Genomic DNA, 15,500 nt, shown 5'->3' on the forward strand with positions numbered 1-15,500 from the left:
TAGAGCATAGGCGACATTTGAGATGGGCCCACAGTCTCTTCTTAAACGGCGTTACTAACGAAGCAGAGTCACTGAACACTAACTTTTCCTTTTCTGCTCTCTGGCTATGCTGTAGTTCCTCACTGCCAAACAGGTTGTCCAGTTTCCTGCACTTTTCTGCATCTGCTTGCAGCTTTTTCTGTTTTTTTATCACGGGCTTTTTCTGCACCTCATTTACGCTTTTTCGACCCTTTCTCTATCTCGCACTCATTCATAGTTTTTGTACTGGTGGTTGTGATTACGGTTTATCCTGGGGGAGGGACATTTCTGTGATTGGCCAATGGACATGCAGTGAGGAAACTGTGGTGGGCCAATGCACACTTCAGGATTATTATTCAGGAATATTTAAAACAGAATTTATTTTTCACTCTCTCAGCGGCCCACATACAGAGCGGCCCACCGGGAAAACTCCCGACCCTCCCGATGGCCAGTCCATCCCTGGTTGGAGGTTAATAAATATTTTTGCAATGTTGGTGTTTTGTTGTTATGTTTTTTTTAGTAGAGAACGATCAGGTCAGAAATACTGTAATACGTGTGTGTGTGTGCTGGTGTATTCTGATATAAACTATATTATCCCCCTGTCCCACCTGTTTACACTCCTCTCCTGCGTTTCCCCTCACACCGTATCCTGCGTTCTCATTGGCTGTTCGACATGTCACTCATTCCCAGTCGCACATCTCAGATCAGATATCTGACGTGCTAGAAAACTCGATCCGGTCGCCGAGCGGTCGGCGAGCCGGTCGGATCGAGTTGTTGGATAGTTCACACTTAGCCATCGAGAGCCGAGTTTTGATCGCCGAGTGAACGCCGAGTTGCTCCCGAGCCTGCAAATCTAGCGCCGAAAATCAGGGCAAAAATCGTGTAGTGTGAACTAGGCATAACGCAGCAACGTGCACTAGGCACACGGTATCGGATGTTTAGTATCGGAGCCTCGTTTGTGAGTACGAGTACAAGTTAATGAGTGGGGTATCGGGCAAATACCCGATACCAGTATCGGTACTCATGCATCTCTAATTATTATTATTATTATTTTAATTTGCCAGATTAAGTAACCATGCATTAACATTTAAAGATAGTCTTTAATTACTTCTTGTCAGTTGAAAATGGGGCAAAACATTTTATTTAAAGTGTGCAGTCCAAGACATGGAAGTATTTGAGTCAAATATTTTTGAGGCACTCCAGATGCGAATAATAAAACAAAATCTTTAAAAAATGCATAATGTAAAATTATAATTTCTGACTTGCAGCGTCTTGCCCTAATAAAATAGCTGCTGCGTCTGCAGTTCTGAACTCGTGGAGGCTTAACACCTTTGGATGCATTGTAAAAACACAGCTATTTCACTAAAACAAACTGACTCAGGTCAGAGAAATCCAGATTATTTAAAGTACGTCATATGTTGTTTTAATGTAAACTATCAGTTTAACCACATTAAAGAATCCTGCATGTGCGGTTTAGAGTTTCTCTCTGCTCTTGTTTCCAGTCTGACTGCAGCATGTGTGTGTGTTTGTAAGCTTGCCACGGTGCCTGTGCTTTTGCCAGGCTTTATCATATGCGTCTGCCTTGGTACTAGTTGTTCTCTGAGAGAGGTGTGAGATCTGCTGGCCAGATGTGCTAATGACCTACTAGCTGTAGTGAAATCCACTGGCGATTCGGGTGCCAGCGCTCTGAGCAAAATTCAGCTCGTGTAGTGTTTATAGCTTTAAAGGAAATGGATAAATTTAAGAAATGAAATGTTCTAATGATTTTCAAAACAGCTAGCTTTTGTTCTTACTTAATGAATAATTCTCTTTTTATTTTCTTCTCAGGTAGCCTTTTGGTTGCATGCTCCCACTTTGGTGCTTATGTGTGTGGAACAGACATTGATTACAACACCATCCATGGAGTGGGTAAATGTGGAATTAGGTTTATTTAACATACTTTGTCATATTGTTCACTTTATAGCCCGAAGAGTGTGGACACTCAAACAATACATTTGAAACATTTATTTTAATAGTAGAATGGAATAGAAAGCCTTTATTTGTCATATATACACCGATCAGCCATAAGATTAAAACCACCTCCTTGTTTCTACACTCACTGTCCATTTTATTAGCTCCACTTACCATATAGAAGCACTTTGTAGTTCTACAATTACTGACCATCTAGTCCATCTTTTTCTCTACATGGTTCTTTGGCCTGCTTTCACCCTGTTCTTCAATAGTCAGGACCCCTACAGGTCCACTACAGAGCAGGTATTATTTAGGTGGTGGATCATTCTCAGCACTGCAGTGACAATGACATGGTGGTGGTGTGTTAGTGTGTGTTGTGCTGGTATGAGTGGATCAGACACAGCATCTCTGCTGGAGTTTTTTTAAATACCATGTCCACTCACTGTCCACTCTTTTAGACACTCCTACCTAGTTGGTCCACCTTGTAGATGTGAAGTCAGCTCATCTATTGTTGCTGTTTGAGTTGGTCATCTTCTAGACCTTCATCAGTGGTTACAGGACGCTGCCCATGGGGCACCGATGGCTGGATATTTTTGGTTGGTGGACTATTATGGACTAGGGCAGGGATAGGTCAGTGGTTAAGGTACTGGACTAGTAATCAAACGGTTGCCGGTTCAAGCCCCACCACCGCCAAGTTTCCACTGTTGGGCCCCTGAGCAAGGCCCTTAACCCTCAATTGCTCAAAATTGTGTTCAGTCATAACTGTAAGTTGCTTTGGATAAAAGCGTCTGCTAAATGCTGAAAATGTAAATGTATTATCAGTCCAGCAGTGACAGTGAGGTGTTTAAAAACTCCATCAGCGCTGCTGTGTCTGATCCACTCATACCAGCACAACACACACTAACACACCACCACCATGTCAGTGTCACTGCAGTGCTGAGAATCATCCACCACCCATATAGTACCTGCTCTGTGGTGGTGCTGTGGGAGTCCTGACCATTGAAGAAGAGCATGAAAGGGGGCTAACAAAGCATGCAGACAAACAGATGGACTACAGTCAGTAATTGTAGAACTGCATTGTGCTTCTATATGGTAAGTGGAGCTGATAAAATGGACAATGAGTGTAGAAACAAGGAGGTGGTTTTAATGTTATGGCTGATCGGTGTATACACATGTACAGTCCACGTGTTTGGAAGCTGGGGTCACAGCGCTTGTTCAGTCATTGTACAGCGCCCCTGAAGTCAAGAGGGTTAAAGGCCGTTCTCAATAGCGGGTACATGGCAGAGCCAGGATTCGAATCTACAACCTTTCAATAGAAAAACCAAACCTCTACCTACTAGGCCAGCGGTCCCCAATCTTTTTTGTACCACGGACCAGTTTCATATAAGATATAATTTCACGGACTGGCAGGGGCGTGGGGATTTAAAATAAAATTATACAACGAGCATAATAAAAAACACCAAGTGCATAACGATACTACTTACCAATTATGGTAAATCAGTGGGATCCCTGAGCTTTTTTTGTGCTCATTTTAGCTAGCTTTTTTGGTATCAAGTGATTAGGCACGTGTCAAATGTCTCAAGAGGAACAGACGGGTGTCAACAGGAAACACCAGTAACTTTACCATTAATAGAGAAGATAGTGGACAGCTTTTGCCTAGTTGGATTATTTATTAACAGCAAAGGATCCAGCAGTCAGAATGTACACCACAGACTGGCACTTGAACTAGAATAAAGGAACGAGAAAAGATCTTCAGATGTATTGATTTGTCTCTCCAATCAAAGATCAAAATTTTCCAGGTTATGGTCTTCTATGTGATTTTTTTATGGATATGAAAGCTGGTCAATATAAAAGTATAAAACCGGACAGGAAGGATATCAAACCTAACCTATCACTCAAAGCCTTATTTTGGACACGTTATGCGAAGAAGCAATTCATTGGAAAAGACAGTTAAGCTGGATTAGTTAGAAGTAAAGGAGGAAGAGGATGGTCAGCAACAAGATGTATAGAAACAGTTTGAGGAACAATGAACAAGCCATTAACAAGCCTGAAGACCCAATCAGATGATGTTCTGGAGAAATTCACAAGTTCTATCCACATTGTCACCACATCATAATAATAATTATAAATTATACATTCAATTGGATTATCACAGCATATTTACTAATGCATTATAATAACCCCAGGAAATGTTTTGTAGGTAAGGCGAGTAGAAAGAATCAGAAATGGCGAGGACCGGATGAGAATATCCGGGCAAATCTGCGGCAGTATGGAACAGAGAGCTTTTATGTGGACGTCATGGTCTCTGATGCCTCAAATCCTGTATGGAGAAAGCAGGCTCTGTTTGATGCCATCATCACAGACCGTATGTTTCTACCGAAGAATTTCACACCCTTTTACAGCACACCTGTTGCTTTATTGCTAGATTTTTGTTACAATTTTATTTATATTCCTCACATTTTTGTCATGTTGTAAAGTCAAGTTCAAAGGCTTTCTTTATACAGTGTATCACAAAAGTGAGTACACCCCTCACATTTCTGCAATTTCTGAAATATTTCATTATATCTTTTCATGGGACAACACTATAGACATGAAACTTGGATAGAACTTAGAGTAGTCAGTGTACAGCTTGTATAGCAGTGTAGATTTACTGTCTTCTGAAAATAACTCAACACACAGCCATTAATGTCTAAATAGCTGGCAACATAAGTGAGTACACCCCACAGTGAACATGTCCAAATTGTGCCCAAATGTGTCGTTGTCCCTCCCTGGTGTCATGTGTCAAGGTCCCAGGTGTAAATGGGGAGCAGGGCTGTTAAATTTGGTGTTTTGGGTACAATTCTATCATACTGGCCACTGGATATTCAACATGGCACCTCATGGCAAAGAACTCTCTGAGGATGTGAGAAATAGAATTGTTGCTCTCCACAAAGATGGCCTGAGCTATAAGAAGATTGCTAACACCCTGAAACTGAGCTACAGCATGGTGGCCAAGGTCATACAGCGGTTTTCCAGGACAGGTTCCACTCGGAAGAGGCTTCGCCAGGGTCGACCAAAGAGGTTGAGTCCACGTGTTCGGCGTCATATCCAGAGGTTGGCTTTAAAAAATAGACACATGAGTGCTGCCAGCATTGCTGCAGAGGTTGAAGACGTGGGAGGTCAGCCTGTCAGTGCTCAGACCATACGCCGCACACTGCATCAACTCGGTCTGCATGGTCGTCATCCCAGATGGAAGCTGACGCACAAGAAAGCCAGCAAACAGTTTGCTGAAGACAAGCAGTCCAAGAACATGGATTACTGGAATGCCCTGTGGTCTGACGAGACCAAGATAAACTTGTTTGGCTCAGATGGTGTCCAGCATGTGTGGCGGCGCCATGGTGAGAAGTACCAAGACAACTGTATCTTGCCTACAGTCAAGCATGGTGGTGGTAGCATCATGGTCTTGGGCTGCATGAGTGTTGCTGGCACTGGGGAGCTGCAGTTCATTGAGGGAAACATGAATTCCAACATGTACTGTGACATTCTGAAACAGAGCATGATCCCCTCCCTTCGAAAACTGGGCCTCATGGCAGTTTTCCAACAGGATAACGACCCCAAACACAACCTCCAAGATGACAACTGCCTTGCTGAGGAAGCTGAAGGTGATGGACTAAACCCAATTGAGCACCTGTGGTGCATCCTCAAGTGGAAGGTGGAGGAGTTCAAGGTGTCTAACATCCACCAGCTCCGTGATGTCATCATGGAGGAGTGGAAGAGGATTCCAGTAGCAACCTGTGCAGCTCTGGTGAATTCCATGCCCAGGAGGGTTAAGGCAGTGCTGGATAATAATGGTGGTCACACAAAATATTGACACATTTGGGCACAATTTGGACATGTTCACTGTGGGGTGTACTCACTTATGTTGCCAGCCATTTAGACATTAATGGCTGTGTGTTGAGTTATTTTCAGAAGACAGTAAATCTACACTGCTATACAAGTTGTACACTGACTACTCTAAGTTATATCCAAGTTTCATTTCTATAGTGTTGTCCCCTGAAAAGATATAATAAAATATTTGCTGAAATGTGAGGGGTGTACTCACTTTTGTGACACACTGGATGTCCTAAGATAGTGAACTAAGAACAATATCACTGTTCCAGTCAATATTGAAAAAACACAATTTTGTTTCCTTTAAACTTTCTTAGGAAACGAGTAGCGATGTAAATTCATTATTTCTATCTATCTACAGTGCCTTGCAAAAGTATTCGGCCCCCTTGAACTTTTCAACCTTTTGCCACATTTCAGGCTTCAAACATAACGATATGAAATTGTAATTTTTTGTGAAGAATCAACAACAAGTGGGACACAATCGTGAAGTGGAACGAAATGTATTGGATATTTTAAACTTTTTTTTGAAATAAAAAAACTAAAAAGTGGGGCGTGCAATATTATTCGGCCCCTTTACTTTCAGTGCAGCAAACTCACTCCAGAAGTTCAGTGAGGATCTCTGAATGATCCAATGTTGACCTAAATGACTGATGGTGATAAATAGAATCCACCTGTGTGTAATCAAGTCTCCGTATAAATGCACCTGCTCTGTGATAGTCTCAGAGTTCTGTTTAAAGCGCAGAGAGCATCATGAAGACCAAGGAACACACCAGGCAGGTCCGAGATACTGTTGTGGAGAAGTTTAAAGCCGGATATGGATACAAAAAGATTTCCCAAGCTTTAAACATCTCAAGGAGCACTGTGCAAGCGATCATATTGAAATGGAAGGAGTATCAGACCACTGCAAATCTACCAAGACCCGGCCGTCCCTCTAAACTTTCAGCTCAAACAAGGAGAAGACTGATCAGAGATGCAGCCAAGAGGCCCATGATCACTCTGAATGAACTGCAGAGATCTACAGCTGAGGTGGGAGACTCTGTCCATAGGACACAATCAGTCGTACACTGCACAAATCTGGCCTTTATGGAAGAGTGGCAAGAAGAAAGCCATTTCTCAAAGATATCCATAAAAAGTCACCTGGGAGACACACCAAGCATGTGGAAGAAGGTGCTCTGGTCAGATGAAACCAAAATTGAACTTTTTGGCCACAATGCAAAACGTTATGTTTGGCGTAAAAGCAACACAGCTCATCACCCTGAACACACCATCCCCACTGTCAAACATGGTGGTGGCAGCATCATGGTTTGGGCCTGCTTTTCTTCAGCAGGGACAGGGAAGATGGTTAAAATTGATGGGAAGATGGATGGAGCCAAATACAGGACCATTCTGGAAGAAAACCTGTTGCAGTCTGCAAAAGACCTGAGACTGGGACGGAGATTTATCTTCCAACAAGACAATGATCCAAAACATAAAGCAAAATCTACAATGGAATGGTTCACAAATAAACGTATCCAGGTGTTAGAATGGCCAAGTCAAAGTCCAGACCTGAATCCCATCGAGAATCTGTGGAAAGAGCTGAAAACTGCTGTTCACAAACGCTCTCCATTCAACCTCACTGAGCTCGAGCTGTTTTGCAAGGAAGAATGGGCAAAATAGTCTCTCGATGTGCAAAACTGATAGAGACATACCCCAAGCGACTTGCAGCTGTAATCGCAGCAAAAGGTGGCGCTACAAAGTATTAACGCAAGGGGGCTGAATGATATTGCACGCCCCACTTTTCAGTTTTTTATTTCTAAAAAAAGTTTAAAATATCCAATAAATTTCGTTCCACTTCACGATTGTGTCCCACTTGTTGTTGATTCTTCACAAAAAATTACAATTTCATATCGTTATGTTTGAAGCCTGAAATGTGGCAAAAGGTTGAAAAGTTCAAGGGGGCCGAATACTTTTGCAAGGCACTGTATCTATCTATCCATCCATCCATCCATCCATCCATCCATCCATCCATCCATCCATCCATCCATCCATCTCCTATGACATTTTGCCAAACACAAATTAAACTTGTGACCATAGGTTTGGGTCCTTGCTAAAGGGTCCAACAGTGGCAACCTGGCATATGTGGGGCTTAAACCAGTGGTGATCTGATTACTAGTCCAGTACTTTAACTGCTGAGCTACCACTGCCCTAAAACACATAGGGCATTAAGGTTTATATTGCAAATATGGTATTTGGCTTTTAAAGATTTGTATGTAATTGTATTCTATGTTCAGTTCAGTGCACTAAATCTTTTTTTATTTCTTGTACATGATGTATTAATATAGATCCTCTGTTTTGTTATTTTTACCAGCTCCATATGGCATTCGGGAGTCAACAAGAAGGACAGGTTCTCACAAACAAACCACAACTCCACCCGATAACTTGTATGTATTTTACCCTTCTCATGTTTTTTTTATTAGAATGAGTTGACACTAAGCTTAGACATTACTGACTGGTAATAATTAGGGGAAATGTGTGAATAAAATAGCATTCACTTTAATGTGGCCCTTTAAAATAATAACATTAATAATAAGAATCATAAATGTTCTGACACAATAAATCACATATAATTGGATGCTAGTCTTAGTTCTCAGTTCCACAGTGTTAAGTCACATGCTTTGTCAGTTTACTAAACGTCAATTACAAAATCACAAGCCCAATGTAAAAATAGCTTAATGTACTTAAGATTCAATTAAACCGTTAATGTATGGCTCCAGACAGACCATACACCTTTATATTGTTAAACATACTTTTTGAACTTGCCTTCAGCATTCATAGAATATTTTGCTGAACTTCATTACTCTGATAAACTATCAACTGCTGTAAATGATCCAGTTATTGCAGGAACTGTATTACATTATTATTAACACAATTATGCTTTCTGCTCTGCACAACACCAGTAATAGTTTTACATTTTAGAGCACATTCATAAGATTTATTTGTAGTTTTAGCCAAGTCATAAAAATATCTGCACATTTCCACCAGTGTCTTATTTCATTATTATAGCACCCACTACTACTGCGTCTTATATTTATGCACCAAGAATTTAAAAGATTAAACATTTTAGAAGTTTGCATTTAGATATATAACCATTGTGTTCTGTTGACAATAACTTTGCTGCCTTGTTCTTTGTGTGGATAAAATAACATTGACTTTAAATAAACCAAATGAAATCACGTAATTAACCGGAGAGAGTGAAGTGGGAGGAGTGAGTGAGTGAGTGAGTGAGTGAGTGAGTGAGTGAGTGAGTGAGTGAGTGAGTGAGTGAGAGAGAGAGAGAGAGAGGGGTAGGTAGGTAGGTAGGTAGGTAGGTAGGTAGGTAGGTAGGTAGGTAGGTAGGTAGGTATCAGGAGTTTGTACTATGGGAAGATCAGCAGCATCTCCCCTGAGTTCCTACACTGCAGTAACACACACAAACTGCCCTACATACTGGGAGAGAAGAGAGGACTGATCACACACGCTGCACAATCTGAGGGACAACCAGTGAGGCCGAGCACAAATTATTATTGATTTTTACTGATATTACAGGGTTTTTATTTTTATTTTATTAATTTTTCTTTGACCTTCTTTATTGATCACTAATAATCCTGTAAATAACTTTAATTCTACTGTAGAGTTGTATTTTTAATCTGTTTTATAAGTTATTTTTTTATTATTATTGTTTTTATATACAGTGTATCACAAAAGTGAGTACACCCCTCACATTTCTGCAAATATTTCATTATATCTTTTCGTGGGACAACACTATAGACATGAAACTTGGATATAACTTAGAGTAGTCAGTGTACAACTTGTATAGCAGTGTAGATTTACTGTCTTCTGAAAATAACTCAACACACAGCCATTAATGTCTAAATGGCTGGCAACATAAGTAAGTACACCCCACAGTGAACATGTCCAAATTGTGCCCAAAGTGTCAATATTTTGTGTGACCACCATTATTATCCAGCACTGCCTTAACCCTCCTGGGCATGGAATTCACCAGAGCTGCACAGGTTACACCTTGAACTCCTCCACCTTCCACTTGAGGATGCGCCACAGGTGCTCAATTGGGTTTAGTCCATCACCTTTACCTTCAGCTTCCTCAGCAAGGCAGTTGTCATCTTGGAGGTTGTGTTTGGGGTCGTTATCCTGTTGGAAAACTGCCATGAGTTTTCGAAGGGAGGGGATCATGCTCTGTTTCAGAGTGTCACAGTACATGTTGGAATTCATGTTTCCCTCAATGAACTGCAGCTCCCCAGTGCCAGCAACACTCATGCAGCCCAAGACCATGATGCTACCACCACCATGCTTGACTTTAAGCAAGATACAGTTGTCTTGGTACTTCTCACCAGGGCGCCGCCACACATGCTGGACACCATCTGAGCCAAACAAGTTTATCTTGGTCTCGTCAGACCACAGGGCATTCCAGTAATCCATGTTCTTGGACTGCTTGTCTTCAGCAAACTGTTTGCGGGCTTTCTTGTGCGTCAGCTTCCTTCTGGGATGACGACCATGCAGACCGAGTTGATGCAGTGTGCGGTGTATGGTCTGAGCACTGACAGGCTGACCTCCCATGTCTTCAACCTCTGCAGCAATGCTGGCAGCACTCATGTGTCTATTTTTTAAAGCCAACCTCTGGATATGACGCCGAACACGTGGACTCGACTTCTTTGGTCGACCCTGGCGAAGCCTGTTCCGAGTGGAACCTGTCCTGGAAAACCGCTGTATGACCTTGGCCACCATGCTGTAGCTCAGTTTCAGGGTGTTAGCAATCTTCTTATAGCCCAGGCCATCTTTGTGGAGAGCAACAATTCTATTTCTCACATCCTCAGAGAGTTCTTTGCCATGAGGTGCCATGTTGAATATCCAGTGGCCAGTATGAGAGAATTGTACCCAAAACACCAGATTTAACAGCCCTGCTCCCCATTTACACCTGGGACCTTGACACATGACACCAGGGAGGGACAACGACACATTTGGGCACAATTTGGACATGTTCACTGTGGGGTGTACTCACTTATGTTGCCAGCTATTTAGACATTAATGGCTGTGTGTTGAGTTATTTTCAGAAGACAGTAAATCTACACTGCTATACAAGCTGTACACTGACTACTCTAAGTTATATCCAAGTTTCATGTCTATAGTGTTGTCCCATGAAAAGATATAATGAAATATTTGCAGAAATGTGAGGGGTGTACTCACTTTTGTGATACACTGTATATGTATCTTATTTTCTCATTTCTATTTATTTTTTATTGTTTACCGCTTTGGCAATAGTGTATCTAATTACATTCATGCCAATAAAGCACCACTGAACTGAACTGAACAGAGAGAGAGAGAGAGAGAGAGAGAGAGAGAGAGATAATGTAATTTGGGATGGGGTGGCAATTTAGAACACAATATCAATAAAGAATTTAGTTTTTTTGCAGTTTGCATAAAATTAGGAAAGAACATAGGGGTTAGGGTTAGGCACAGTGGCTCACTGAGTAGCACTGTCACCTCACAGCAAGAAGGTCCTGGGTTCAATCCCCAGGTGGAGCGGTCTGGGTCCTTTCTGTGTGGAGTTTGCATGTTCTCCCTGTGTCTGTGTTTCTTTCGGGAGCTCCAGTTTCCTCCCACAGTCAAAAGACGTGCAAGTGAGGTGAATTGGAGATACAAAATTGTCCATGACTGTGTTTGACATTAAAAACTTGAACTAATGAATTTTGTGTAACCAGTAAACTACCTGTTCTGTCATGAATGTAACATAAGTGTGTAAAACATGGCGTTAAAATCATAAAAAATAAATAAATTCTGTAATGCTAATGTTTCTAATATTTCTCTAATATTCTCTAGTACTAATATGCCTATAATATTTTTGTATAAATCAACAATGTGAGCACATTTTATTTATGTGCTGTTGTTTCTTATTGTTTCCCTGTAGTTCTGGTGAGAGTCATGTCGCCGTTTCCATGGCGTATCATCTAAGTGACATCTTTGCCGACCTGCTGAATTTTGCAGCCCGGCACTTGGTCCTTGGAGGACGCCTGGTCTACTGGCTTCCTGTTTACAGTCCAGAGTAAGTCAGTCTTGAGTTCTTAGTTAGGGCAAAGTGAGGCAGTTTTATTTATGTAGCAAAAATTCATACAAAGTGTATTGGAGTGCTTTACAAATAATAAAAAAGTTATAATAAAAATCTGCTTTAATATAATCATTTAATCATCATTAAATGTGTTCTTATTTGAAGTGTAAAATTATATGAACAGCGTAAAGGAACGGAGATGATGAATGGTCAGGTTGTAAAGAGAAGAACTGCTTATGGAATTGAAAAATAATAGATGATGAAAAATGATTTCATTCTGCATTTTAGGATTTCCAGATTAAATCTGTACAGACTCTGTTATCTGTGCAGTCGTGCCACAAAGTTAAACACAAATTTTATAGATTTGAATCTATGTGAGTCTTTACAGTAGATGTGTTTAAAGTACCTCAAGCCCTAACCTAAGCCTGATGGCTTAAGGTAAATCTGTCTCTGTCTGTCTGTCTGTCTATCTATCTATCCAGACAGATAGCTAGATAGACAGACAGACAGACAGACAGACAGACAGACAGACAGACAGACAGACAGACAGACAGACAGACAAACAGATAGACAGATAGCTAGATAGATAGCTAGACAGACAGATAGATAGATAGATAGATAGATAGATAGATAGATAGATAGATAGATAGATAGATAGATAGATATCTATCTTTCTGTCTGTCTGTCTATCTGTCTGTCTGTCTAGCTATCTATCTAGCTCTGTCTCTATCTGTTTGTCTGTATGTCTGTCTGTCTGTCTATCTAGCTATCTGTCTCTATCTGTTTGTCTGTCTGTCTATCTAGCTATCTAGCTATCTGTCTTTATCTATCTATCTATCTATCTATCTATCTATCTATCTATCTATCTATCTATGTCTGTATATCTGTCTATCTGTATCTATCTATCTATCTATCTATCTATCTATCTATCTATCTATCTGTCTGTATATCTATCTATCTATCTATCTATCTATCTATCTATCTATCTATCTATCTATCTATCTATCCATCTATCCAACTATCTATCTGTCTATCTCTCTCTGTCTATCTATCTATCTATCTATCTATCTATCTATCTATCTATCTATCTATCTATCTATCTATCTATCTATCTATCTATCATTCTCTGTCTGTCTGTCTGTCTGTCTGTCTGTCTGTCTGTCTGTCTGTCTATCTATCTATCTATCTATCTCTGTCTGTCTGTCTGTCTCTGTATGTCTGTCTGTTTATCTATCTATCTGTCTCTGTCTATCTATCTATATATCTGTCTATCTATGTGTCTTTCGGTCTCTGTCTGTCTATCTATTTGTTTATACATATCTGTCTGTCTATCTGTCTGTCTATCTATCTGTTTATAATCATATCTGCCTATCTGTCTGTCTATCTGTCTATCTATCTAAAATAAGCAGACAGAAGCATAATATCTCTTGCAATAAAATAAATATATTTAAGCCTAATCTAATGTATGACAAACACTTTTCACCCCCATTATGTTTTTTTGTTTTTGTTTTTGTTTATTCTGGAGCATACCTTATTTAACTTACATAATTGCAGTGGTTTCACGAGGTGGCAGCATAGCACTTTCTGAAAGCTGTAAAGCTGGGTGCTTGACCTTCTGAGGTCTGCTGGCTGTGAAGCAGGTGGGAATGAGTGATGTTCCATTCAGCTCCCTCAGATCTCATGCCTGCTCTGCAACTGGTTACTGGGTAGGAGATCGAGACTGAGACAGAGTGGGTGATTTCTACTACAGTCAGCACTTACATCATGTCAACCACCAGCACCAGCTACAGATTATCTCAGCACAAGTTCTGCTACTCCTTTGTACCTGAGTGGATTGAAACATACTTATTTGTTTAAAAAACAGCATTTAATGCCATTTACCTTCATGACTTGGCCTCCTAATTTCTTGTTAGTGATGATAATGGACTACAGCTTGAGCTGGCCTCTTTAAAACTATACTATGAGTCAAAAAGGAAAATTTTTGTGAATGTTGATCAACTTTTAAAATTCTTTTACTGTTAAACACAACAACCAGGTCATTTTACTTATTCAAAATATTGGTTACCATAACAACCATTTGTGTTTGTTCAGACGACGATGCTGTAAAACGAGATAAAATGATTTTTACCACTGAGGGCAGAATTGTAATTAAGAACTCGTCTGTTTAAAGGTTATAAACCATATAAGATTATGTGCTGAATTTCCAGAGAAAATCTGAAAAAAGAAGGACTTGAAACATTGCTGCATACTGGTGCTCAGCCAGGAGAACAAACCTCAGACCCATTGGTCAACACGTCCAATTTCTAGGGAAACTGGACTTAGCCAATTGTGAGTCTGAATTATTCATTATGATGTGGTGCTGGAACAGTGAAGAAATTTAAAAAATTGATCATAATTTGCCAAACTTATGGGCAAAAATACAGAAGTCCCCTTTTTTGACTCACAGTGTTTAAAGGAACATCCCTTAAAAACAGGCCTAAAATGAATTAACAGAGCTGGAACAGGGGTGATGTTGTGCACTGTCATGCAAGTGTAATAACGCCATAGGCTTTAATATACAGTGGAACCTCGATATAACGGACTGAAAGGTGGGTGCGCTGGTCCGTAAAATGTGCTCTGCACTGAAGGTCACAGCAAGAAGGTCCTGGGTTTGATTCCCAGGGGGAGCTGTCCAGGTCCCTTCTGTGTGGAGTTTGCTTGTTCTCTCTGTGTCTGTGTGGGTTTCCTCCGGGAATCTGTCAGATCTAGAAGTTCCCCAAGGAGGATGATTCACTGCTGAGTCTGGTTCCTCTCAAGGTTTCTACCTGTAATTTTTCCTTGCCACTGTTGCCCTCGGCTTGCTCAACAGTGGTTTTTGTTCTGTTGGTCCTGGATTCTGTAAAGTTGCTTTGAGAGTTGCAATGTCCATTGTAAAAAGCACTATACAAATAAATTTGACTTGATTTTGATTTGACTAGAAGTTCAAGCTGAAAAGGACAGACCTCTTTATCCCCAGCAACATACTCCAGCTCCTTCTGGGGATCACAAGACGTTCTAATGCCAACCGTATTATATAATCCCTCCAGTGGGTTCTGGGTCTGCCCTGGCGGTCTCTGTCCAGAGTAAAGTGCCTGGAACAGTTCTAGTTGGCGTCAATCATGGCACATCCTTATAAGTTTCCATGACTTAGAGCAGTGGCTCTTCGTTGAGGTTCCTCTGGATCGCTGAACTCTTTACTTTGTCAAGGAGAGTAAGCCCAGCAACCCTACATAGGAACCTCATTTCTGCCACTTGTACCAGCGACTTTACCCTTTCGGTCATTAAACCAAGCTCATAGGCTTACGTATGGTGAGGATGGTAATGTAGACTGACCGATAGAAAGAGAGTTTTGAGGACTAAGCTCCTGCTTTACCAACCAAAGACCGGTACAATGACTGCAAAACTGCTGGCACTGACCTTGTCTTTTTCCATTGCTTGGGAACAAAATCTCCTCTGCTAGGGGCAAAATTTACCCTCTCACCTGAAGGGAGCACCCACTCTATTTCTGGAAAGTTCCATGACCTCAGACTTGCTGGTAAACCCTCAGACTTTAGAAGTTGGAGTTTCC

General features: G+C 40.9%; 1 protein-coding gene across 1 annotated transcript in view; it reads left to right on the top strand.

Annotated features, from left to right (window-relative positions):
• The window catches only part of trmt11 (tRNA methyltransferase 11 homolog), a 35,553-nt gene that overhangs the window by 6,147 nt on the left and 13,906 nt on the right, over nt 1-15,500 (top strand). The window contains exons 7-10 of the mRNA XM_062992127.1: nt 1,846-1,926; nt 4,169-4,333; nt 8,183-8,255; nt 11,777-11,911. Coding sequence (XP_062848197.1) covers nt 1,846-1,926; nt 4,169-4,333; nt 8,183-8,255; nt 11,777-11,911 — 454 coding nt within the window. The remainder of the gene's footprint in view (nt 1-1,845; nt 1,927-4,168; nt 4,334-8,182; nt 8,256-11,776; nt 11,912-15,500) is intronic.

Source organism: Trichomycterus rosablanca, chromosome 3 (assembly GCF_030014385.1).
Source record: "Trichomycterus rosablanca isolate fTriRos1 chromosome 3, fTriRos1.hap1, whole genome shotgun sequence".
Taxonomy (NCBI): domain Eukaryota; kingdom Metazoa; phylum Chordata; class Actinopteri; order Siluriformes; family Trichomycteridae; genus Trichomycterus; species Trichomycterus rosablanca.